Below are 15,941 nucleotides of genomic sequence, written 5' to 3'. Positions count from 1 at the left end.
ATCTAGAGCCAGAGACAGAGTTACATTACATATGTCATTGCACAGTGTGCTATGAGATACGAGGCCGTTTTCATTGTCTATTCAGAGAGGGTTTTGGGCCTCTATCTACGGTCATGAGCTATGAGGATCAGAGATGTCTTGGACTGTATCTACTTGAGTTACACAGGCACAGAGACACTTTACTGACGAGAGCTGGAGAGAGACGGTCCCAAAGACAAATTACAGATTTCTTTACACTAGATATTGGACCCGCAGAGGAGCAGACACCATTGCAGAGCTCTGCCCGCACTCATACTACCGCTATTGGCATTCTCATAGACGGAGCATTGGAGCTAGGGAGATCTAGACGCCCGCGATTGAGGAGAGGAGCTACACAACATCGATGGAGACTACAATAGAGGATTCGAGCCATACTCTCTCGATGTCAGAGTCCAGATGAGGATGGATCTCCACCATATCTTCCCCCCTTCTTTCATTGTACTACACATTGTATTTTGTTTCAGTTCTTTTTGATTCCTGACATGGTATCAGATTCACTATGTTGTAACGGCTTGGTCTCATAGGTCATTTTGGCCTTTTGAAGAAGTTAATATATCATTTCATCTCTCTCTCTCTCTCTCTCTCTCTCTCTCTCTCTCTCTCTCTCTCTCTCTCTCTCTCCCCCATTTGTACAGGATGGAGCTAGAGAGCTTGATGCATTCTCATGATGGTACTACCTTGAGCATATAGACATGCATATACCCCTAGAGATAGAACCCCATCCCTCCTCAGATACTCCATTACCTACATTCAGTTCAGTTTTGTATCAGTTTTGTTTCATTTGTCTTTCCGATAGACGGATGACATACACGCCATGTACATTTGATTTGTCTCATAGGCCGATTTCGGCCTGACATAGACGTTAAAAATCTTTTTTTTTTTTCTTTCTTTCTTTCTCTCTCTTTCTTCAGTGATGGGTCATGTACTCACCCCAAAGGGGATATCTGACATAGTTCACTCCACTATCGGAGTGAAACAGGGATGCCCATTGTCCTCTACTTTATTTGGTATGTATATTGATGAGGTCTCTGATTATATTGACAGAGGAGGAGATAGAGGTGCTTAGCTTGCAGGGACATGGATCCCTCTTTTATTGTATGCCGACGATATCGTGTTGATATCAGACTCACCAGAGGGTATGCAGAGACATTTGGACGCATTGCATAGTTTTGCAGGGGATAGTGGATTGTCTGTCAACCTTGGTAAAACCAAGGTCATGGTATTTAATACCACGCCACAGTGGGTCAGGAGATCAACACCTACATTCACATATTATCAGAACAGTATGGAGTATACTGATGCATACACATATCTTGGGGTGGTCTTTAGTGGACAGAGGTTCACACTGAAAGTGGCAGCAGACACTAGATTGACTCGTGCCTATGCAGCCCTAGGCGGTTTAGAGAGGATTTGTTCGCAGGTTCAGTTCTAGGAACCTCGAACAAAGCTCTGGCTCTTCGACACTTTGGTCGCTTCAGTTATGCACTACGGGGTTCAAGTTTGGGGACCATCTGTTGACAGTGCTGGATGGAGTAATATGGAGAGGCCCTTGGTATCTATGATTTCTAGGCTGATTAGAGCCAAGGCCTCAGTTCCACATGACATCATATGAGCGGAGCTGGCTGCCCCACCTATGGAGATTGAGGCACTTACAAGATTAGTATCATTTGTACACAACTTATGGGATACCACCAGGGACAAATATGCTAGGCTTGTTCTTGAGTCATCTAGTCAGCTGGTATTATAGGGAGATACATCATGTTGGTATGCACATATGAGGCTCTTGGTTTCAGAGGCATAGTTTCAGCATGGACAGGCTGCCTCCTTTCCAATATTCTCTTGATGCACCATCTTTGGCTCTTACACGGATGGAGATTACTAGACTCATTCGGCAGGATCTTATCCAGCTTGATAACAAGAGGACATGGATAGAGCCATCACGGGAGTTGGGTACGAAGAGGGATTTCTATAGAGAGCATCTTCTCCAACTCATGACAGATGGATTGGTCACACAGCCCAGCTACATGCACACACATCTATCTCATGGTTACGATGTGCCACAGGCCAGATACGCACATCTTCACACCAGCTTGGGATTAAGACAGGTAGATTCAGAGGCATACCAGTAGACAGTAGGATATGTCAGTTATGCCATGCAGAGCCAGAGATAGAGTTTCACTACATATGTCACTGCACAGTCTACTATGAGATACGGGGACGCTTTCACTCTTTATTCAGAGATGGTTTTGACTTGTTAGATAGAGTCATGAGATATCAGGATCAGAGATGTCTCGGATTATTTCTACTTGAGATATAGAGACATAGAGACTCTCTATTGAGAAGGCATAGACAGAGACAGTCCAAGAGACGCATCTCAAATTTCTTTTGTCCGAGTACCACAGAGGCAGAGGGGCTGCCACCACCACAGAGCTCGGTTCCCACCCATACACACACAAGTGGTACTCTCATTGACTGAGCTATAGAGTTGGGGAGATCGAGACGACCACGATTGAGGAGGGGAGCCACGTAGCACCGACGGAGATTGTGGCAGAGGATCCATAGGATTCTAGCACGACACCCAGAGTGTGGATCAAGATAGACTTCATGCTACTGCTATATTGTATCATGGTGACACTTATCCCCATTTTGTACCTTTGTGGCGTTATACCATTGCTCAGCTTACCAGCCACCCGTAGGAGTCGGTAGCACTCCTATCTCAGTTTCTAGTTTGTAGTTTTCATTGTTTGTACCCAGACTTGGTACTAGACTCACCATTGTAATCAGTTTGGTCTCATAGGTCATTTTGGCCTTTTGTAGACGTTAATATATCATTTCATTTCATTTCTCTCTCTCTCGCATCTCACCTTGGTTCATCGCTTCCGCATTGTCAACTTTGACGAGAAAAGGAAGGGGGGGGGGGGGGGGGGGGGGGGGGGGGGGGGGATGGGAGGGTGTGGCAACAACAACTCCGAGTGCTTCCCTACCTTGTGCTCTTTCTTCTTTTGATGATGCATGTGTGTTGGCAAAGAAGGCTCAATAGAAAAATCCAACATACCTCTATCTAGCTTCCTCTTGATATTGCGACTTTTGATGGCCACCAGCTCTGCCGCTCTTTTGTGGGCATCAACTTCTCCTAGCTGGAGCTTCTCTTTGACTCTAGGATTAAGACATGCAAAGAACCTTTGCAACTTGAAGTAGCCTTCATGAACTACGCCTGTTACCGCTGCTGATTGATCCCAAAGCCTCTCAAACTCACCAACAAAAGCCTCATAATTACCATTAATGTTTCGACGTAGACTTTGAAAAGTCAAGTGAAGAGGATTCTCACGATAGGAGTGAGGAGGACTCTACATCGGATAGCAATAGCTCTATGGAAGAGGAGGCATATCAAATCAACACGGATCTTTATGGCATTACTTTGGATGCCATGGCAGAGGTGGTTCAAGAAGAGGACTCTCAAGATATGCCTGATTTTGAAGATTTTAGTGGCTCTACTCATGTTGACATAAAGAGCATGCTAGAAGACAAATTTTCTGTCAATGAGAAGGAGTATATCACTACCTGTGCTAAGTTCCCAAAGCTTTTGCCACTAGCTACAAGGATTTTAGACGAGCGAAGAGAGTGGAGCATACCATAGAGCTCAAGGAGGGAGTAATTCCAAAGGTGCAAAGGTTTCAACGACTCTCTCCTATGCAATTGGAGGCCCTCCATCAAGAGTTAATGAAATTTCTTGGAGTTGATATTATCTTTCTTGTGAAAAAGTCATAGTAGGTCTCTACTGTGGTTATCATCCCTAAAAAAGAATGGCAAATTTCATGTGTATTGATTACAAACCTTTTAACACCCCTACTAAAAGGAATTATTATCCACTACCTTTTTTTTCCCAAGAAAAAGATCCTTCTATTCATTAGGCTACAAACTGCCCCAGCAAGAGGGGGGGCTACATCAGCATGAGGGGAGACTCTCCCAATGAAAAAATGAGATATGTGCAATGACATCTAAATCAAGATATTGGAGGAGGAAACAACCACACAGGCGGCCGGTAGTGCCATCTAGGAGCCTCATGGACCATGGTGTAGAAAGGCCCTAGACGCCAAAGTCGTAGAAATGCCTCGAGGCGCTCCCCCATACGGTCGGAGCTGCCCTGTAGCCTCTCGAACTGACCTCGAATTGTGTGGATCGGCTCTAGCCATATATCTCACACAGTCTCCACCGGTGGGATGGGGCAGACCTCGAAGATGCGGAAGCAACAGGCTCTCCATATGAACCAAAGAGTCATGCTGTAGATAAGCTCTCAACAAAGCTCTCTATCACTGCTCCACTCCTGGGGCGTAAGCTTTGTGATCCGATGTAACGAGCTCTTTCCACCTGACAATGAGCTTCCCAAGGAAGGCTCTACTCTACTGTGTTGGATCGATGATACCCACCCCTCCCTGAGAGCACACTAAGGTGATGACCTGCCAGGAGACTTTAGCTCGAGCCGACTACGTGTCTCTCCCGGTCCACAGACAGTTCCTCATCAGCCTCTCTAGTTGGCTGACACAAGAACTCGAGAAGATCCATCAAGATGTGATGTACCATATGGCGGCCAAAAGCACCTGGTTGCCACAACAACTCTGCCAGCAAGAGAAAGCCTCGCCAAGCTCCAATGTAATAGCTTCCTCCTGATGGCTAGGAGGAGGGGGGGAATCTGCTGCTCTAGTGACAAGTCCAAGCCAACTTGGCAGCCCAAGTAGCGAACGGGCCTGAAGGGATCCCACGGAAGCCCTCTCCAAGCATCCAATCAGGTGTGGGAGCATCACCAACCCAAAAAGCAACTGTCTTTCGCCAATCATCAAGTTTCTGACGCACAACAAAACACCTCCAAAGCCTACTCACACCTGTGAAAATTGGCCTCACAACCCTCCAAAAACATGCCTGAATTATCAGCAAACTCAGCGTCCACAAGCTCCTCTCCCCGAATGGATAACTGTAGGCCATGGTAACCAACCTCCTGTGAGGCCAAAAATCTACTTATCGCCTCTGTGTAGAAAAGAAACAAGAAGGGGGACAAGAGGGCAGCCCTGCCATACTGAGCGTGTAAGCATGAAATGTTCCCCTTGACCTCCTGCTAGCAACACCCGACTATGAGCACATCTGCAGAGAGCAGACACCCCTCGATCCAAGCATTTGAAAAACCCATCCTGTGCAAAGTGCCCTCCAAGAAGTCCCAGTCAACTCTGTTGAAGGCCTTCTCAAAGTCGCGAAGGAGCACCACAAGATCCTTGCAGGCAGGTGAGGGGGCAATCGCCTCCCAAAAGATGAAGATGTTGTCAAGGATACTACGCTCCTTGACAAAGCCCATCCGAGTCTCATGTATGATGCTCTCAAGTAGTGCTGAATTCTCAAAACTCAAAGCCTTTGCAAGAATTTTGTAGGCTGAGTTGAGAATGGTGACGCCATTGCCGAATCTCATCAGGAGATCCCCCCTCCTTGAGGATAAGGTAGATCAAACCCTCGCTTATGCTATCAAGCATCCTAAGTGTGCAAAATGTGCTGGTATGCACTACATAGGTCCTATCCAAGCACCTCCCACTACTCCAAAAAAAATCAGAGAGTAAAACCATCCTCTCCTGAGCAACTACCACAAGGGAGCAATGTAACAGGGAACGGGCGGAACGGAGCCCACACGTTCCAAAACGGCATTCCGGACGAGTCCCGTTCCCGAAACAGAGTCGAGAATGGAACATTGTTCCGGAACAGGGTGTAACCGGAACGGTGTTCTGAAATGGGGCGGAACAGGCAAAAGTAGGCATTTGGGGGAAGATTTGGGGCTGTTTTGGGGACATATTTAGGACAGGGCAGGTCTGGGGTTGTTTAGGAGTTGATTTGGGACTATGTTGAATGGAGGTAATTCAAACCTTATTTTAGTTGACCATTCTGACCTTGTTCCCATCCCCCCCCCCCCGCTCCTCCCCGTTCCCCCCCATTCCAGACCTTCCCGTTTCCGTTCCGGGTAACTATGCACATAGCAAGGTGCACTTTGCGTGTCTGCAAAATAGTGTACCACAATGTGTCTCTATCCTGCTATATCTAGTGGTGTCACAAAGAACTTGGCCAACGGCCACAGAGTCTGTATTAAATTTGTCAAACCCGAGTCTCCTGTGTGGTAAGAGAACTTGAGAGCCTAAACACATTGTATGCATAGTCCACGCAGTCTGATCCCTACAACACAGTAGGAAAGAGAAACCAACCGTTGTATCCAAGGCCTTTGCCCCTCTAGCTCTAGAAAGAGTACATGGACTCTAAAGCAAGCCGCCTCAAGGTCGGCCGAGCGAACAGTTGCCCAGGAATTGTGTGAGGTCATAGTCGAAGAAGTCCCAACGGCGAAGGATGTCAAAACTCATTAGCCCACGAGGGATTATCGCAAAAGGCGACGCCTGCACCAACAGAGGCATCCGCAAGTAAGGCTGCTCCTCTCGCGCCAAGCGCAGCTCGTGGCAAATGCACTGCCAAGAGACGTACGAGCTACCGAAGGACCTATCCCCTGGTCCAACAACGGGGTATGGGAGGGAATAGGCGACGGAGCGGGGAGACTAACGGGAGGGATGGGAGAGGCGAAGGGGGCAAGTGGAGGAGGTGGTGGTGGCAGCGGCGGAGTCAGGATAGTAGGCCGAGGGGGAGGAGGGGTTGTCGATGGCAAAGCTGAGATGGAGGAGATATCCGCCGGATCATCCTGCTGTAGAGAGTCGACACAACTCTCTGTGGAAACCCATTGCTACTAGCTGGTGTAGGCCGACCACAAAGGGCGCCAAACTGGCGCAGCGGTCTCTGGCAATGTTGACCACAAACTTGCTGCCAACCCTCCTCTACCTAGGCACTTGTCTCGGAGGAGGTACTTGTTTGTGCTCCTTGCGTCTTTGCTTGTTGAGCTTCGCCACCCTTAGTAGGCTAGGTTTGTGTCGTGGGTCAAGGACTCCTCCATGGACATGCCTTTGCAAGATGGCCCATCTGTCTGCAAATGGCACACATTCCGGAGCCGCGAGTACTCCATGTTCTGAGGGAGTCAACCACCACTCACTAGAGGTAGTAAAAAAACCTTTGGGAGGAGGGTGTGGGTGTCTCGAACCAGAACACGTACTGAACGTAGGCTCGCTGCCTTGGCAGCAACGGAAGCTAGTGTCTCCATTATCGTCCCAATCTCGAAACCTATCTTGGAAAGTAGCGGGAGGTACTCTCTCCTTAGGCCAGGGAAAAAGACCGAAATGGGCAGGTCTACCTCCTTGACAAGAGCATCAATAGCCGGATCAAAGCCATGGCGCCACTATTGAAAATGAGCTCTGGCTGCTCGCATGGCCAAGGGGCTTATTGCAATGAACTTGGACGCCATCTTGGAGGTCTAAAACTCTACCTAATAGTAGCCATGCCCGAGAAGCTGAACGTCGATGATCTTTCTCACCGCTAAACGGTGGGCCTGAAGGAGGTCAAGCACCTCTCCTGGGCTAGGTCGACTACCGATTATTTTCCAGATAACAGAGCTGGCCTCAAGGCATGCCACCTCTGCCTCTAAGCTTGCTCTATTGGCGAAAGACTAAGTCGGATGGTTGGTTCTCCGGAGTCGGGCGAGGGGGCTTTAGTCGAGTCCCTTTGTGGCGGAGCAAAATCCTCCATCTGTGTCTGCTGCTCTGCCGGCGAACGAAGACTGAAAGAATGCGAAGGATGTGGATCGGAAGGCGGATAATGGCCCACCAACTTCTCCAAAGGAGAAGAAGGGAGAGCAGCATGGGAGCGGGGAGGGGGGGGGGGTTCAGCGATGGCGGGTGAGGTGCTGACAGCAGCAACGAGCGCCTTTTTCAATTATTAGCCACTATCTTTTCAAGACGAAATATTAAATCAAGTCCCAAACTATGAGAGGTACTTTATCGTGGATGGCTTCTATTCTTAGCATACCATTTATGTGCTCAATGCAAAACCAGACATCTATGCCATCTATAAAGGTAGCTACCACCCCTTCCATAGTGTTTTCGGATACCATCACTTTTGAGTGGAAAGGGGAGCTACACTCAAAGAAGCTCGTAGTTACGGGCAAACCGAACCAATGCCTTAGATGCCATGAGACGGGGCATTGGTGAGGGAGTGTCCAAGAGTACAACAGCAAAGACAGACTATTTGCATGAAGGGATTTGCCCTCACAGCCACAATTGATCCAACAAAGTTCTTCACACCAACTGGAACCTGTGTGACACGATGATAGAGATCAGGGATCACAGTAAGACAAAGGTTGGATAAGGTAGAGCAGTTCCTAGACAAACCTTCAAAGAAGAGGATACCAAATCAGGATCGAGAGGATGTTCCAGTGCAGCTTGACAAACAGACAAGACACGACCAGTAGTCGGAGACAGCTCAGTATCAGCCTAAGATGTTCGAGGATAGGCCAGTTCAATAGCCTTTGGATTCCTTGGAGATCGAGTCAGATGTGCCTCTTATAGCAAGCACTTTGGGGAATGAGCTAGAGAATGAGTCTTCTCACTTTGATCAAGAGTTTGACTATTCAACAGGTTTTGCATCACCAACAGATGTCCCGATATCCGAGATCTTGCTTGTCGTTTCTTTTCGTATGGTCCATGGAGATTTCTAGATGTTTGGCCTATATGTGTCATCGTGTTTTGCCTTCAGTTTCCACGAGGATGTCAAATCTTTCTCAGTCTAGGGAGTGCACCCATGGTCAAATTCAAAGTGCAAATTTTACATGAGAATCTCTTTTGGACAAGTGAGGTTGTCTATGATATCATACAAGAGCAGCCAATGGTGGTCGAGGCCAGCTACCACATGGATATCCGACAGTTTGAAGATGAAGATTTGTTTGAGAGTAGATTAGTTCAGCGAGGTCTTGGGGCAGTTGATTTGATCAGAGGGATGTGCATCTCGGTACCTTCTCTTGGCTTTTGTGGTGGATGACGAAAGGGTCCCTTTTACCTCTCTTATAGTAGGGTTGTGTCGTAGATCTGCATCCTTTTTTTGTATACAACATTTAGACATGTTGAGAGTGGATGCACATGATTTTGGAGGCATAGCTTAAAGGTTTTATGGTCCCTTGGCTGCTATGAGCTGCTATAGGAGGTTTCTTACAACAGATAATTTACAGCAAACAGGTAGCTAGCTTTGGACATGTTAGTTTCGCTAAATCGCCAGGGCGGACATAGCTTTTAGCAGATTTGTGTAGGTCTCTTGCAACCAAAGAGCTTTATCACCACTTCTTGATTAGAGTATCTTATCCTTGATGTATTCTATGGTTTATAAGAGATTTTTCCCCATGATCTCACTGTATGTTTTTCCCATATTTCTTGTACAAGCCTCACTTTTTTCTCTCAGAGAGAGAGAGAGAGAGAGAGAGAGAGAGAGAGAGAGAGAGAGAGAGAGAGAGAGAGAGAGAGAGAGATGAAATAAAATGTTATGTTAAACGTCTTTAAAAGGCCAAAATGACCTATGAGACCAAACTGATACAATCTTGGTGGATCTAATACAGTGTCTGGGTACAAAATGAAATGAAATAAAATAAAAGCTAAAAGCTAAAATGAACATTAGTGTGCAAGGAAAACAAGTGAACCAATTCGCTACCGGAAATCTTTGTAGGCCATTCAAGATGGCATGTCCATGTGCAGTCCCCATGGCTGTCAAATACCTCGCATACTCATTATGCACCACATCATGCAAGCACCTGGCCAATCCAAGATCACTGACATCCAGCTCTCTTAACATCTCCTCTGAGGAATCATAGAAAGCTATTTCAAAGTGGCCCACATCCCCATCCCTAGAGAACTCCGATATGTCCTCATCTAAAATCATATACGGTGACTGCCGCTTGGGCGATGCATAGAGAGAGGTGCTCCGGGGGAAGTAACATATTGCAATATAAAGTGGCCTCCCCGTCTCTGCTCTCACCTTGACCCACATATATCTAGCATGCTCATCTCTCCGAACAATACGAATGAGAGGGCGCAACTCTTCCTTGAATAGAACAGCCACACCTCCTGACCCACGTCCTTTATGCTTTCATCACACCTCCTATCTACAAGTGGTCTCCCAATGGTATCTTGTCACTCTAGGAAGTGTGACACTGAGAGTTTTGATGTAGAAAATTATGTCTCTTCTATTGAAGCTATCCCCAAATGCATCACATCTAGCTTCATTGATCCATTAAAATTCCATACTGCCATTTTAAGGTTGGTCCCGTAGGTCTTCCACCATCATGTAGTGTGTCTTTTCCAAGATCACCACTCTCCCCCCTTTATAGAAAGCAATCTTTCCCTTCTCCCTCACAACCTTGATTTCTAGCATCAACTCTTGCATGTGTGCAATTTGCGCTAAAGTGAGGTCATCGCCGAGGAATATCCCAGGTTTTTCTACGAGTTGCTTTCTTCTTCAAGAACTCTTTCCTAGTTTCCAAAATAGGGAAACGTAAAATGTGTGCTCTTTCCTTAGAACTTCCTTCCCCACCGTTTCCTTCCTTCCCCACTCTCCATGCACCTGTGTGTGTGGCTTTAGAAATGCCCGCACGTTTCAAGAGTTCTTTCACTTCTTCCACATTTCCATGGTCCTTAAGGCCTATAACACGCACATGAAGGGCTCTCGTCTTGCTCTTCTGCTCTTCCTCAATGGTCATATTGATAATGGTGGTTGTCGGTGTAGCTTCAGCCATCTTGGCTTTTCCCTTCTTTGCAATTTCAATCCACTCTTCACCTTTAGCAACCTTCTTTTGCGTTTTGGTGAGGACATCCGCCCATGAAGACGTTGTTCTTGACTTGTGCTCTTCCTCTTCCCGGAGAGTTTTCACCTATTCTTTGATCTTCTTGAGCTCCTTAATCACTGAAGGCTGAATTTCTCCCGCCTTTCCAAGAATACTTTTACAATTACAACCTGCTAGTTCTCCCTTAAGTTCTTCAATCAATGTATCTTTTGCACTTATGCGTTTTTCCATATTTTTGATTTCCACGACTCAATAGTAGCAATAGCATCATCTAACCTTTTCTGCATCACAGCTTCCATTACTTGCACCTTTGCCCTCACGATAGCTTGCATCTCCCCTTTCAGTGCCATGTACATCTAGTCACGCTCACTGAGCATATCTTTGTCCAGCTCTTTCCTCATATATGCATACATAGCATTTCGATAATTCTCCACGATTGCATACATCTCTTTCTCAATGTCTGAGGTTCAACTCCGTCTTAATCATCACTTGTACCTTCTCAATTATTAGGTCATACTTAACCCTACATACTTTCCCTACTCTGAGAGAACCGGGTGACAATGTGCTGTCTCGACTTTTCTGCCTAAATGTAACCTTTGCTTTCGGTGGGGTTTGATATGCATCTGGATTGCCAGTATTGTCTGGTTGGTCCATCATCTGTGTGTGTCAAATTACTCCAGGTCCAGTTGCTGAAGTAGATGACGGAGGCAAACGCCTCATGCTAGTTACAAGCCTTAGAATCTGTCGTCTGCAAACCCCAGCTCAGGCCCTGTTGCACCTCACACACACCTTGCTCTATCCACAGTGCACTGATTGCTGCTCGTTTTAACAGACACCTATGGCAGCGTGCATCAACAGGTTGACCTTAACAGGTTGCAGCGGGATGAGCAATAGCAAGGCAACGAGTTGGGGATGCTAGTTACAAGCCTTAGAATCTGTCGTCTGCAAACCCCAGCTCAGGCCCTGTTGCACCTCACACACACCCTGCTCTATCCACAGTGCACTGATTGCTGCTCGTTTTAACAGACACCTATGGCAGCGTGCATCAACAGGTTGACCTTAACAGGTTGCAGCGGGATGAGCAATAGCAAGGCAACGAGTTGGGGAGCACTCCGACTGCAGCGGGGCGAGGCAGTCAATGCAGCAAAACAAAGCACAGGTTGGCAATAGCACGTGTGTCAGCTCAACAGCACGCAAGTTCAACAGGGCAATACAGCAAATAGCGCACGTGCAGGTGAAATAGGGTTCTTGTAGTGATTTAGGGTTTGCACTGCACATGAAAGTTCGCGCTGCACATTTGTGAGAGAGAGAGAGAGAGAGAGAGAGAGAGAGAGAGAGAGAGAGAGAGAGAGAGAGAGAGAGAGAGAGAGAGAGAGAGAGAGAGAATGTCCTTGTTTACAAATAGGTAGTGAGACAAAGGTTATATGAGGCAGAGTAGTCCCCACATACACCTCCGAAGTAGAGGTTACAATATCAAGATGAACAGGATGTTTCTGAGCAGCTGGACAGACAGATAGAGCATGAGGATTGGCAGTCAATGGCAGCTCACGATGAGCCTGAGGTGGCCCAGGATAGGCCAGCTCAATAGCCTTCTGATTCCTTGGAGATTTTGTTGCAAGTGCCTATTAAAGCTAGCACTGTTGAAGGAGCACAATAGTGAGTCTATTGAGTAAACGGAGAAGTTTGAACTTTGATTATTTAATAGGTTTTGCATCACAAACAGAGTTCCTATATCCATGTCTTTGCCGGCTTAATTCTTTGTGTGTCGTCCATGGAGATTTCCAGAGATTTCCTTCAAGAACGGGCCATTGTGTCAATATGTTTTACTTGCAATGGTCTGCAAGACACCATATTTTTATTGGTTTAGAGCGATCATTTACGATCAACTTCAGATTGCACTATGATATCTCTAGGACAAGGGAGACTATTTATGATATCTAACCCAAGCAGACAATGGTAGAGGCCAGCTATTACATGGATGATAAGCAATTGTATGAGAGCCAAATTCATGATGCCTTGGGGAAGCTGGTTTGGTCAGAGAAATGCTCATCTTGGTACCTTCCCTTGGCTTTTGTGATGGAGGACAGATGCATCCTTCCTTCCTCTCTTATAGTTTGGTTGTACCAGAGAGCTGCATCTTATTTGGGAGCACCACGTCCAGAGATGATAGAATGGATGCAGATGATTTTGGAGGCACACAGCTCACAAGGGTTTTTAAGTCCTGGATGCTACAGGAGGTTTTTACATCGGATACTTTATGTCATTTTGGTGCCTCGTTGTTTTGTTGTGTGTGTTTCTATTTTATCCCCTGTTTTGGGAGTTTCCCTGCTAGGAATGGTTAAGGTACTAGTTTTGGTGTGCTGGTGGGGCATTGCTCTCTAGAGCTTGTCCTCCTTGATTATAGTCGCTTATGAAAGTCTCCTCGTCTATAGCTTGTCTTGTTTCTTCAAGATTTGTATGCAAGATTGGTGGCCTTCCCTCATGACCTTCATCGGCTTGTCTTGCGGTTTTGAAGAGTTTGATGCACATTTTGGCTCTGGTTTTCTCTTGGGTAGTGGGTATAGTGATCAAGACCCTCCATATGGGCTGTGTTATTGATGTGTATGGTGATCCAGCTTTTTGCTGTACTAATGGTGTGTCACATGTTAAGTCGGGGAAGTTATCAAAGCATGTGGTCTTGGCAATGCAGTATCGATGGGCCTCTAGTATGTCTTGGGTAGATCTGTGCATCTTTGTCCTATACTCATAGTCTCTCTGACTTCCTATCCTCCCGATTGGCCTATATTTTGACACCTATAATGATCCTCAATTTTGTGTTCTCTAGAGAACTTGAAGGTTTTTTTCACCCTTGGTTGTATCTTGTTGTGTGAATTTTGGCTGTACTTTCTTAAGAAGTTTTTGACTCTTTTATACGGTTTCTGTGATATCAAAGGGTACAACCCCCCCCCAACACACACACACACACACACACATACTGTATAGAAAGAAAAGACTTGCCTTTTTGAATTCTGTCATTCCCAAGTACATAATATTGCGCACCAATGAATACTGCATCCACAAACATAAAAATACAATCAATGCTATTTTATTCGATAAGTTCAAAACCTATTTTGAAACATAAAATGAGAAAGGCCAACATATGCGGGTATTTTATATAGAAGTTGAAGAAAAGGAGTAGTTACTTCATAGTTGGAATGCAAAATATATAGACATGAAACTCAGCCTGAAAGCTCCTCTCCCTAGTCTTCTAACATACGATAAGAAATTTGAGAAATGAAATGAAATGTTATATTAACGTCTTCGAAAGGCCAAAATGACCTATGAGACCAATCTATTACAAAATAGTACCATGTCTGGGTACAAAAAGACTACTACTACTAGAATCCATCCTCATTTGCACTCTCGATGTCGAGAGTCTGGCTCGAATCCTCTGCTGTAGTCTCCGTCGATGTTGTGTAACCCCTCTCCCCAATCATGGCCGTCTGGATCCCAGTGCTCCGTTGATGAGAGTGCCGGTAGTGGTCGAATGAGTGTGCGCCGAGCTTTGCAATGATGGCTGCTCCTCTGGCTGTCCCATATCTAATGAAAAGAAATCTGTAATCTGTCTTTGGGCTTGTCTCTCTCTACCTCTCCCCAGTAAAGTGTCTCTATATCTGTGTAACTCAAGTAGACATGCCCCAAGACATCTCTGATCCTCATAACTCATAACCCTAGACAAAGGACCGAAACCCTCTCTGAATAAACAGTGGAAACGGTCCCGAATCTCATAGTACACTGTGCAATGACATATGTAATGTAGCTCTGTCTCTGGCTCTAGTTGGCATAGGCGGCATATCCTGTTGTCTGCTGGTATCCCTCTGAATCTACCAATCTCAATCTCCAGCCGATGTGAGGATGTGCGTATCTGATCAATGTCACACCGCAATCCATGAGACATATGTGTATCCATGTAGCAGGGTCGAATCACAAACCCATCTCCTGTGAGGTGGTAAGCGCCTCAATCTCCATAGGAGGGGCAGCTAGCTCTACTCGAATGATAGCATGATGTACGGAGGCCTTGGCTCTGATCAATCGAGAGATCATAGATACCAAGGGCCTCTCCATACGTCTCCAACCATCCAAGCCTACAGAAGGTCCCCATACAACATAGCTGAGGCTACTAAAGTATCAAAGAGCCATAACTTTGTTCGGGTTTCCTAGAACTGAACCTGCGAACACATTCCCTCTAAGCCTCCCAAAGCCGCATAAGCTCTAGTCAGTCTAGTCTCTACGCTCTCCCCAAAGAAAACCTCGGCCCAATGAAGACAACCCCAAGGTAAGTGTATGCATCTGTATACTCTACTATCTCCTCACCATATGTGAAAGTCGGTGCTGATCTCTTGATCCATTGTGGTGTGGTGTTAAACACCATAACCTTGGTTTTACCAAGTTTACAAACAATCCACTATGCTCTGCAAAACTATGTAATGCATCCAATTGTCGTTGCATACCCTATGATCTACACAATATCATCAGCATATAACAACAATGGGATCCATGTCCTTGCTAGTTGGGCACCTCTATCACCCTCTCTATCAATGTACAGACACCTCATCAATATACATACCAAATAGAGTAGGAGACAATGGGCAACCCTGTTTCACCACAATGGTGGAGTGAACTAAATCAGATATCCCCTCTGGGGTGCGTACATGTCCCATCACTGATCTGTATAGAGCCATAATCCCCCAAATCAACACTATGGGCACCCCCATCTCCTGCAGTGTGCGCATCAATCGAGCTCTCGGTACCATGTCAAATGCTTTGCGGAAATCCACAAAGCTAAAATAAATCCGTCTCCCATGTGACGTGCCCTCCTCAATGATGGCTCTGAGTGTCAGAATATGATCATAAGTGGAGAAACCCCTCCTAAAACCGGCTTGGCCCTTTGCCCGTACACCCTCGTCCCTCTGCCCACTTACTCAACTGCTGCTCAAGAATGGATGCATACAACCGTGCCAATCTATGCCCAACCATAATAGTGCAGTAATTCCCAGGCTTTGTAGGATCACTTGCCTTGAAGATAGGCACAATAGTAGACAACCTCCAAGTCTCAAGTAACCCCTCACACATGGCACGATTGAACAACACTACAAGAACCTCTACCAGCATATCTCTAGCATGTATAAAGTGCTTT

The 15,941-nt window shown here is 46.2% G+C and overlaps 1 protein-coding gene across 3 annotated transcripts in view; it reads right to left on the bottom strand.

Moving 5' to 3' along the window:
* Positions 1 to 15,941, bottom strand: part of LOC147438194 (alpha/beta-Hydrolases superfamily protein) — a 147,561-nt gene that overhangs the window by 12,707 nt on the left and 118,913 nt on the right. For all 3 annotated transcript variants that reach the window (XM_086486086.1, XM_086486088.1, XM_086486087.1), the window contains one exon: positions 13,763 to 13,813. In XM_086486086.1, coding sequence (XP_086342212.1) covers positions 13,763 to 13,813 — 51 coding nt within the window. The remainder of the gene's footprint in view (positions 1 to 13,762; positions 13,814 to 15,941) is intronic.

The sequence above is a fragment of the Adiantum capillus-veneris genome, chromosome 17 (genome assembly GCF_014529385.1).
Source record: "Adiantum capillus-veneris isolate H3 chromosome 17, ASM1452938v2, whole genome shotgun sequence".
NCBI lineage: Eukaryota > Viridiplantae > Streptophyta > Polypodiopsida > Polypodiales > Pteridaceae > Adiantum > Adiantum capillus-veneris.
This window is presented reverse-complemented; position numbering and strand designations above follow the sequence as displayed.